The following is an 11,615-nucleotide window of genomic DNA, read 5'->3' as shown; positions in this document are numbered from 1 at the left end:
GAACAGATCCACCAGGTATCTTTAGTATCCATCAATTTGTTATTTTACTAAGATTCTTAACAGGCTACAGTACCATCACAATTAACTAATAGTACCGGTAGGTAACCACATATCCCTGTTGACTTAGCAGCAACAAAAATTAAAATTCTAAAACTGTGATGAATAGCTGCCAAATACTTTTGTTAAGAGCATTTTCAGTAAATTAGTGATTGACAAACATATTTTCTTTGAGAGATGAATATTTATTGATACTTAAATACACCTTGTTCTGTCAATGTTTTTTTTCAAGCAGATGAACACGTTATGCTTATGAAAACAGCTGGAAAATAAATTAATGACCTAATATACCAAGATGTCACTTATTTAGGTGATGTGGTTTATTGCTCATGTCACTGATGTCTTCATTTGATGCAAAATTTTCAAATAAAATAACCCTCCTACATACTGTTACATTTATTATATAATTTTTTTAATTTTAATTTTTGTAATGGTTCATCATCTCTACCAACTCATCCCGACCCCTGTATTATAACTTTCAATATTGAAAAAGAGGGATCTAAATGGAGTAAAATGAGTTGTTTTGATAAAAATGCCCATACCAAAGGCTGTGTGGCAAAATATTAATCTCAAACTTTAGTTGGACACTTCAGCTATTTCTTTTGGATGTATTCTTCAATACTGACAGTTTCCCTATAGTACATTTGCATATTAAAAACTGACTTGGAATACTCTTTGAAATAATGATAACGAGCTAATGGACAATAAATAATTGTCTGTGGGAAAGTATCGTTCTCTTCTCTTAGTTTGTCAACCATCCAATAAAATATGGATGCACTGTCCCTAGGAGTCTTTACGACTGACAATCCAATGAGCCAGTTGTAGCCAGTGCAAGGACCCTAACATCAGGTAAAACAGTGTAGTTCCCCAACATGCTAGGAAAATTCCTTGAATGCGCTTTGTTGTGTCTTGCGCCCGCTTTTTTGGCTGTCATCTAGTTTTTCACCCCTACAAAAAAGATCACAGAAATTATCATTTGAAGGTAAATGTGTACAAGTTAGGACTCCAAATCTAATCATTTCTCAAATAAAACACGTGCAATGATTTCTTTTTAGAATGAGCACTTTTATAATGAATTGCCCAAATAACCTAATGAACCAACACAGCTCTGTACACATGCAGTAGTGGGGGAATATGTTCACATATATCCTACATTAAAAATATTCACATTTCATCAGAAAATATGAAATAATGAGTGGCTAAGCCACTTTTAAACCGCATCCCATTGACCATTCAACATGAACTTCTACAATTTATAACACACATAATGCAAATTATGATTTTAATGTTGAGTGGAAATCTTACCTGAACTTTCATTAATAAAACCACAGGAGAAACTATGATAACAGAACCAGGTTCCTTAATTATACATGGGTAGATTAGTGATTTAACCAAATCCAGTTGGCAGGATGGCTTGGACATTGTTTTTTGATAACAGATGTGTTAATGCCTCCTTCTTGCACACCTTAAAGAAATGGGAAATGACTCGGCAAATAAATGATTCACGTTACTTGTTGATGCATATAGGTCACAGTCACGGCATGACGACAAAACTGTTACTGTTACTCACGGGCGCTCGGACTGTTTAACGGTTAAGACAGGAGTAAAGGGATGTCGTCGAAAGGCTAAATACAAATACAAAAATTACCGAAAGCCATAGGTTTATCACAGACTCGCAAAACATTGCCTGGTCGTAATACTCATAATGCAATAGTTACATCATGATGACTGTATCAGTATTAAGTCGAAACAACATGCATGCATGGCTTACATTGCGTCAAATGCGACTCGTTACGATCGAGTAAGGGTTGGACCATTTGATTTTTGAGGGGGGGGGGAGGTCAGCTCAGTGAAAGACACATTTTTTTTATTTATTTTTTTATGTGTTTGGAAATTTTTTTTATCAGTAGGTTTGCTTGCAATTTTGTTTTGTAGTAGTCTACCATATCCAACATTTGTTTTTCATCATCTTCAACGGAGGCAGCAAAGACTTGATATTTTACTGCCAGGTGGTATGAATTGGTACTCTGATAAGACCATCATAAAACATCCATCCACTCCTTCCATATCTGAATGCTGAAATGTAATGACCCATTTTGAACAAGCATTGATAATGCATAGTCCCCGTTAAGTATTAGCTGTAGTCGATTTAAATGTTCAGTACAAAGACATGTAGAAATGAAAGATCAATGTTTTTTAACAATAACACAGAATATAGATTGTGTTACTGTCAGTAAAGTACCTAAATGGAAACTTTGAACTGAACAGTTCAAAAGAGAGAAGAAAAAAACACAGTTCTGGACATGTTTAAATATCAGAGTTTAGCAAATTTGAGGGACAAAATGGCTGCCAGTCAGTCATATTTAATCGAATCATAACGAAAATTGGGGTGCCTATGTAGGTCATCATACATTGTCTGTATACCAAGTTTGAACGAGATTGATCAAAGGGTGTCTGAGAAATGGCTCCAGATGGACACAAGGACGGACGGAACGGGGGCTAAAAAGGTTCGTCGGCAGACCGAAAACAAAAAAAAAGAAAGGAAGAGAAAGTGTGCATCAGCCCCACATCCTGTTACAAAGCAACAAAAGATGACTGACATTGTAACAAAAAGGGCTAAAGGGCAGGTGACTGCTACATGTACTAAAGTGGCTGATGACAGTGGAATGGTTGGTGTGAGTGAGGTGGGTGGTGTGAGTGGAATGGTTGGTGAAGTCAAATGGGTGGTGAGAATGAGATGGTAGGTGTGAGTGAGGTGGGTGGTGTGAGTAGAATGGTTGGTGAATGTGGGGTGGGTGGTGAGAATGAGATGGTAGGTGTGAGTGAAGAGGGTAGTGATAGTGGAATGGTTGGTGAATGTGGGGTGGGTGGTGAGAATGAGATGGTAGGTGTGAGAGAAGTGGGTGGTGATAGTGGAATGGTTGGTGAATGTGAGGTGGGTGGTGAGAATGAGATGGTAGGTGTGAGTGAAGTGGGTGGTGATAGTGGAATGGTTGGTGAATGTGGGGTGGGTGGTGAGAATGAGGTGGTAGGTGTGAGTGAGGTGGGTGGTGAGAATGAGATGGTAGGTGTGAGTGAAGTGGGTGGTGAGAATGAGATGGTAGGTGTGAGTGAAGTGGGTGGTGATAGTGGAATGGTTGGTGAATGTGGGGTGGGTGGTGAGAATGAGGTGGTAGGTGTGAGTGAGGTGGGTGGTGAGAATGAGATAGGTGTGAGGGAGGTGGGTGGTGTGAGTCGAATTGTAAGTCAGAACGAGATTGCTCTGTAAGAGTGTGATGTAAAGCATTTGCTGACAAAAATTGTTTCTCATTTATTTTAATATTTATTTTATTACATTTTATTTATTTTTGACTCCCGTGTGCAAAGCACACAATGGGAGTCTTTGCAGTTACCCTGTCTGTGTGCGTGTGTGTGTAAACAGTATGTATGTATGTGTGTATGTGTGTGTCTGTGCGTTCCACTGATATCTCAAGAACCGTATGTTGGTTTTTAATGAAACTTGCTGTATAGATGCTCTCGGCTGATGCACAGATTTGATTAGGTTTTGGTTGAAACCATACATATTAATTACCTGATTTGCATGATAATTAGCTAATTTCTAGCTGTTCCTTGACTGTTCCGCTGATATCTAAAGAGCCATTCTTAAATTTTGATGAAACTTGGTACATAGATGCTCTGGACTAATACACAGACGTGATTAGTTAATAGGTAAACATCCATACATATAATTAACCTAATTTGCATAATGATTAGTAAATTTTCGGCTTTTCCACTGTTATCTCAGGTACTGATCATCACATTTCAATGAAACTTGCATAGATACATAGGACGGTGCAGACGGACAGATGTGTGAAATATTGATTACCTAATTTGCATAATTAATCAATTTTCAGCTTTTGATATTTCAAGTACTATTACTTCATTACTTTTTAATGAAACTTGGTACGTAGATGCTCTAGAACAATCTAAAGACCTGATTAATTTTAAGTAAAAATGTGTGCATATTAATCAACTATTTTTCATAATTAGTTAATGTTTGGTTATAATCCACATTTCAATTAAACTTCGTACATAGATAGTCTGTGACAATACCTAGACCTGATTAGTTTTGGGTTAAAATCAGATAATAATAATTACTTAATTTGCATAATAAATCATAATTTTTGGTTATAATCACATTTCAATGAAACTTCGTACATAGATGGTCTGTGACAGTACTTATCGTAATTTAATGAATCTTGGTACATATATACTCTAACAATGCGATGATCAAATTAGTTTTAGGTTTATATTCATCTATAATAATTACCTAATTTGCATAATAATTTATTTTTCAGCTTTCCACTAATTTAGTTAGGATTAATCATCACATTATATTGAAACTTTGTACCCTGAAACAATATACAGACCTAAATATATGCATAATAATTGCTTAATTTGTATAATAATTCATTTGGTTCATTGAGGTAATCCACAGACATGATTAGTTTAATGTTGATAAAAATGCATGTTGATTATCTATTATTAGCCCATTTCTGATATCTAAAAAAATCAGATTTAAATTGAATTCATTGCAGAGGTGCTCTGGAATAAATTAGACTAAAAACCATGAATGAAACATCAAATGTATTTTCTGTATGTATTATAAATTTTGATAATGTGAATTATATTGTTTTCATGTTTTGCATAGCAGACAAAAATTAGTTGCCAAGTTTCTTGTTTGAAAAACAAATCTTAACTTTTGAATTAATTTGAATGTGTCTCCAATACTCTCTCAGCACATGGGAGTTCTTTCTAAGCTTTCTTTGATATTTATTTTATTTATTACTTGTTTAATAAAACATGGTTCCATACAATCATGAATGTATCTTGTCTATTATTGTGGTCAAATAACATACCGTGGAATGCTTTATTTGCACTGGCATTTTATTTTCTCTGTTTTACCTGAAGTCAATTTTCTGCAAAATAAAAATACAGCTTACTCTATACGTTGCATTGCGTCTTAATACAACATAGTGAAAATTAGATCCACACTGCCAGAAAGTTGATTTCAGCAAAAATAAATTCCAGAAAAAATAAAGTATTTTACAGTAATCGGCATTATTGCAAGCAACTTTTCTGAGAATGTTTCTGTTTTAGTCTGTAAAATGTATTTAAACTAAAACAGCTAAATTGTCAGAGATGTTGCATGCAATACCGCATTTGCTCTATTGGTAGCGTATGTAAATAACAGAGGTGTTTCTATGGTCAAAATACGTCATATTTTAATAAATCAGTATACAATCAATGCAATTGTTGCCGTACATGTGCTTCTATTGGAGATGCTCTTCTAATAGAGCATATATAGTACATACAATCTAAATGCAACCAGAGTGAATGCAGATATTAATTTTCCCAAACCAGAATCATTGACATCCATTTATATATGACCTAGACCTGGTGAAGCAACAATCCTTTTTTATGAAGAACCCTTCACTTAGCAAATTTTTGTTTTTTAATTCTAAATGCAACCAGAGTGAATGCAGATATTAATTTTCCCAAACCAGAATCATTGACATCCATTTATATATGACCTAGACACTGGTGAAGCAACAATACTTTTTTATGAAGAACCCTTCACTTAGCAAATTTTTTGTTTTTTAATTCTGACCACCCCCTCAAAAATCAAATGGTCAAACCCTAACGCCGCCTCACGTGTGGTAATACAAGGTCATCAAAGTTGAAATCCAAATTATCTCAAATGAATTACATACATCAATCGTGATTGCTCACAAAAGATGATTAAGTTTTTGTAAAAGTGACTAAAACTCACCTCAAATTCGGAATCCTCTATTGATTGCACATCGGTTCTAACATTACTTGCAGCCATCTTGAAATTACCAGGAACGATGAGTCTGGCGCATGCGCAAAGTCAGACAGCTATTTTTGTAAGCCGCACTATGATTGGTCGAAACAACTCGTCGAAAACTGATCTCGTTGTACGAGATTTGTATAGGCATTGAATCAGATCATGGAAGGTGATCATGGAAGGTACTACCTTCCATGATTAGATGTAGTTAGAGGCGACTGGGACACGATTTTCTAACTGATTAACGACAAGAAAAACCAAATAAGCATAAGTCATTACTTTCATGCCATACGTGTTTAGTAACGAGCTGACTGACGTATTATTAAAGGGCGGCAGTCGTGCCGCGTTCTGTTCGATATGGGACTCATAGCGACGTATACAACGCGTGTAAAATACAATGTTTATTTACCTGCGCTTTAAAATAGCACAGCTTGACACGTATTAACCCCATAGTAAAAAACGGTTCCACATAATGGCACAACATTTTTAAAATCACGATCACTATATAGTATTCATGAACATTATTATTACATAATGCCATAAAACATATGCTAAACGACAAATTGGATACAGTTACTCAAACAGTTCAGTGATATTTTCTCAGCGTTTTTTGTTAATTTGTACTATAAATTCGCTATTGTAACCATCGGCGTGTGATCTGTTTTTTCACAGTACCACGAAAGCACATTATATGGTGTCTAAAAATACCACAGAAAAATCTAACGAACAGACTGTGGTGTCAGGCATTCAATGACATGTTATACAAAACTAATTTTCTAGGCTTCTTCAGCTCTTTGAATAAAACTACTCTCTAAACAACGAGAAGTATGCATGGGAAAGGTAACTTACAGGTGAATTTGGATGTAGTTGAGTATTGGTCTGGTAGGCTTTGATATGGTGGAATGGTGTGTGCTGCCACTATATACTCCCAATATTGTTGTTTTTAGGTACCAGTAAAAATACGGGAGTATACAAAATGCTAAACAACAACCAAAGTCCCGGATGTTCATAGTCTCAAATTAGAACTATTGATGCCTTTTCCCATAATTTCGTCATCCCGTGGAGGCTTTCAGCAGACGATTTGTTAATTTAATTAAACAAGGCATGTTTAACGTTGATATTATTGGAAATATTATTGAAGTCGAAGACAAAGTAATATGCTGCAAGTCTGTTGTTCTTTATCCAATCACAAATTGAACTGTTATAGACATGTATTACTAGATACATAATATGTCAAATTGGATATTCAAATTACTGGTCAAATTGTTTCTGAATGAATTTGTTGTGTGAAGTCAGTATCAAAGGCGTGTGTCACCTTAATTGTTTTGTTATTTAAAAATGACAATGTTTCATGACAGAAGAATAAGACATAATTTTAATGAGAACGAACGTAGGTCAAACAAGGACGTGTAACAAGTGTATTTTTGAAATTATTCAACTTTCATTTTTTTTAAAGTTTACTTACTTATTGGTTGTACGAGCTGTTGTGAGGAAATTTCCGTGAATTTTATTTTCGACCAGGTTACTCATTAAATGATCTATGTATATTTTTTTATTTTTATAGTTTTTATTATTTTGATTATGAACATTTAATACAATCTTTGCATGATATTTCTGCAAAATAAACACAGACGTGTATTATGACGAATGTGCTAATGAGACTGTACATTGTATCACAGGTATAATTGTTGTATACAAATAAGAAGATTGGCAGAAGTAAACCATCTTTGATTCGATTGTAAAAAAATGTCTTGGACTTGTATCCTCACATGTATAATATAAGGACCAAATTGACCTTTCCATTAAACATCACATCTGTGAAACAATATACATCATCGGCATGTCACTGTGAAAAAACCGTTCATACATTGACCCTAATATGCTGTCATTCTTCAAAGCATTCTCAACTTGTGTTTACAAAACAGTTCATAAAATGTAGAAAAATTAACATAAATTGAATGTATATTGCACGTGAGTGACGTCACAATAGAACATCTTTAATTGTGATAAAAGTATATTTCAATCTTGTGTTTAAATCACTTCCCCGGTAATACATCTCTTATATGTATGTCTGTGTCTTCCAGGCAACTTGTTTCTGAATGTTATGAAATTTCCTGTGTGTGGTCAGTAATTGAGAGTGAATAATAGACTCATATTTCACATATTTACGTAATATTTGTATCCAAACGAAAGTGCAGTATCATAGGCGTGTGTCAACGTAATTGCTATGGTGTTACCAAAAGACACTCTTTCTAACAATGTTTTCATGGTACAATTTAAATGGAACGGACATCAACGTGTGACTAACATACATAGTATTTATCAGTGTCAGTTAATGTTTACTCACACTCATAGTCCTAATATTTTGTACGAGATGTTATGAGGAAATGAATGAATTTCTTTACGACCAGACTCACTCATGTTATAATATATGTCCTATGCACGTTTCTTTTCATTAACTGTTTTTTTTTTAATTAATTTTATGTTTTTGATTAAGAACATTTAATACAATCTCGTCTTTGATCAAATCATAAAATAATTCATTACATGCCAGATGACCAGCAATCAAATCACAAAACAAACAGTCATGTATTCATCTATGACACATGTGCTTAATATCAATGAAAACGGAACATAGGTGAAAGATATTAAGTAGTAGGGCAAAAATAGAAAAAAAGCTGCCAGTGAACCATCTTTGACCCGATTGTGAAACTGTTATGTACATGTATCCAATCCTATGAGTAATTTAAAGAAAAATATGTCACCAATATAGTTGATCGCAATACTATATGTATCAAATTTCAACAAAAAAACGACAAAGCATGTCCAGGATACAACATTTTCAACAAAAAAATATGTAAAACAAATTATCTTGGACATGTATCCTCACGTGTATAATGCAATGAACAGAAAATGAATACACGCGTGCGTGACGTCACAATAGAACATTTTTAATCGTGATAAATATGTAGTTCAATCTTGTGTATGAATCTCTGCCACGGTTGTACGTGTCTTAAAAACATTATTTCTGTGTCTTCTTGCTTTGCACATTGTAGCTGCATGTAATGTCGAACATCAATCCTGGGAAAATAATTTAGTTAATTCAGTGTATTGTTATTGCGTACGTAAAATTAAACGATTTACTCTCAAAATTGATTTGGAAGTTTCGTCAACGATTATATGTTACTCAGGACAAATAAAAAACAAATTACAATAAGCTTGTATGTAAATTATATTCTTTGTGACAAAATACTAAAATATAATTGTACATTTAAAAGGGGAGGTAGAGCCTAACTTACATAGTACATCGAATTGCATCAAATCATAATTCTAAAACAAACACACGCCCAGAGCTGTGGCACAGTGAATTTAAATGTGCATTTTCACAAGATAAAGCTTAACAATAGAAATTATCTAAAAACATCTAAAAATATATAGCGGCACGTAATTCATTTCCATTTTTCATCTGCTGATATTTATCTGTTTTCAGGTCTTGGGAGTGGCCTAATTTAAGACCCAAGTATTGTGATTGTTGGTCAGCATATTCAAAAACGACATGCACTTGCTAACGGAATAAGTTACGCTGGAGCTGCTCTCGGGATGATTGTTTTTCCCCTATATATCAACATTTGATTGCAGAATATGGCTGGAGAGGAGCACTCATGATTGTTTTCGCTATAAACATGAATAATCTTGTCTGTGGAATGTTGATGAGATCACCACCAAAAGTTGATAACATGGGTCCTAACAATGAAGACGTACATTTCGAGACTGACAACATGTATTCACAGCAAAAACATTTACCAATCATTTCCCAGAATCGAAAACTAGGACAATCAGGATATTCATAAAACAATCACGAATTTACAATGTGCTCGACACGAACCTCTCCTACCAAAACTCGTCTTTTTGCGTTCTGTGCATATCAGTGCTTTTCATGGGGATTGCACATCTATTAACTCTTGTCCATTATGTCAACAATGCCGTTACTATGGGTATTCCGAAAATGAATGCATCAATACTGATGTCAATGATCGGCCTTAGTTCTTTTGTTGGAAGATGTACACATAGATTGTTGGCGAATTTAAGATATGTCCCTCCTAAGTTAGTGTATGTGTTCAACACAACAGTGGAAGGAACTGTGTTGATGCTTCTTCCACTCACGAAAGGAAACTATAATTATATGGCAATTATCAGCTTATTGTTTAGATTGTGCAATGTAACTTACTTTCCCCTTGCTGCCGTATGTGTGAAACAATCCGTGGGTGTCGATAGTTTTCCAAAAGCCTTTGGGTGGTTTCTGTTATGTCTTGGTACTGGAATAAGTTTAGATCCTTATCTTGGAGGTATGTGTAAAATAAATTAATTCTTACAGGTTGTGTGTTTTTCAACATATTTATATAAAATTTACTGATAGACATGTGTTACCACAATAATACATATAGTATATTTTTAACATACAAGTGTAGTTGTACCTTCACTTAAGATATAGGAAAATAAATTTTACAAACTTTTGATAATTCGACAATATTAATTATAAAAAGGGCGTTGGTTATTGACCAATAAAAGAAAATGCTGCTAGCAAGTAAAAACATGAACTGATATGATTCATACCGGAGACCACGTTATATACCATTGTGCACATCACATTTATAAAAAACAATAACCACGTTAACTTTATTAATATTAACCAACGCAGGGTAGTGGTACATTTAAAATACAGAATACGTACAACAATGTATTAAAATGACTGGCAACAAATCTAGCCACAAATCGGAAACACTTTGGTATAATTTATATACCAGGAGAATGTGCATTTGTTAGGCTAGATTTTATATTTATGTTAGACTTCTGTATAATTCTCGCCACTTGACAATTGTCATTATAATATTTTTTTGAAATTCTGTTTCCTCATTTTTCAGGTTTGATGATCGACGTTACCTACAATTATGATGTATCATTTCTGGTTGCTGGTGGATGTCTATTGTCATCAGGGAGTATCTTGGGTGCTAAACTACTCCATAGAAGAATCAAAGCAGGAAGACACACAAATAATACATATAAGATCTGTACTACCGTGGACGTGATTCAAACACAAGATTGAAATACAATTTATATCAATTAGAGATGCTCTATTGTGACGTCACGCACGGGCATTGTGCATTAAATTTCTGCTCACTTCACTACGTGCAATGATCTGTCATGTGCAAACAAGTTGAGAATGAAGAAAAAATAAGTAAGTTTGGTTAGAGCGGACGATATGATTTTGTCAATATGGAAAATTAATATTGATCTTTTAATATAAAATATTGTTGGTTCAGTATCATTGTCATCTGTGCCAGATCTATGTTTAATTATAAAAAACCACACTGCCAAGTTTTGGGAGATGACTTTAAAATTGGTGAAAATATATTTACAGTTACATTTATTTCTAGTCAACATGTTTCTCTGAAATTAATGATCTTGTTACAATATTTCCCAAGAATTTGACATGCTTGGAGAGACTATAATTGTGACAACAATACCACCGGCCATGTTCATTTATATCAATGAAGTAAGAGTTTATGGATGTCATTATCAGTTTGAGTTTATTACTCATCTGTTTAGGAGTGCCCTTGTTCACAATTATTAGGTATTATATTTTTACGGAAAGTTTGAATTACAGTAAGCACTCATATTCAAATGCATATAAGTCGAGGATTAATCATTT

General features: G+C 34.1%; 1 protein-coding gene and 1 long non-coding RNA gene across 3 annotated transcripts; one reads left to right on the top strand and one right to left on the bottom strand.

The window, feature by feature from the left end:
* Nucleotides 1-221: 221 nt before the first annotated feature.
* Nucleotides 222-6,847, bottom strand: LOC146736599 (uncharacterized). 2 transcript variants are annotated; one of them, XR_014930860.1, is made up of 4 exons: nt 6,755-6,847; nt 5,870-6,142; nt 1,363-2,133; nt 222-1,005 (listed from the first exon to the last, which is right to left on the bottom strand). It is a non-coding gene; the product is annotated as an uncharacterized LOC146736599 (long non-coding RNA). The 2 variants fall into 2 exon arrangements; XR_014930859.1 differs by lacking the exons at nt 5,870-6,142; nt 6,755-6,847 and having other exon boundaries at nt 1,363-3,618.
* A 3,049-nt stretch (nt 6,848-9,896) lies between these two features.
* LOC102804666 (monocarboxylate transporter 9-like) lies at nt 9,897-11,009 on the top strand. The gene is made up of 2 exons (XM_006817115.1): nt 9,897-10,251; nt 10,828-11,009. The coding sequence occupies exons 1-2, from the start codon at nt 9,897-9,899 to the stop codon at nt 11,007-11,009; spliced, it is 537 nt and encodes a 178-aa protein (XP_006817178.1).
* Nucleotides 11,010-11,615: the final 606 nt, after the last annotated feature.

Source organism: Saccoglossus kowalevskii, chromosome 11 (assembly GCF_978046115.1).
Source record: "Saccoglossus kowalevskii chromosome 11, keSacKowa6.1, whole genome shotgun sequence".
NCBI classification, from domain to species: Eukaryota; Metazoa; Hemichordata; class Enteropneusta; family Harrimaniidae; genus Saccoglossus; species Saccoglossus kowalevskii.
Note: the sequence above shows the minus strand (reverse complement) of the source record. Positions and strands in the feature narration are given on the sequence as shown.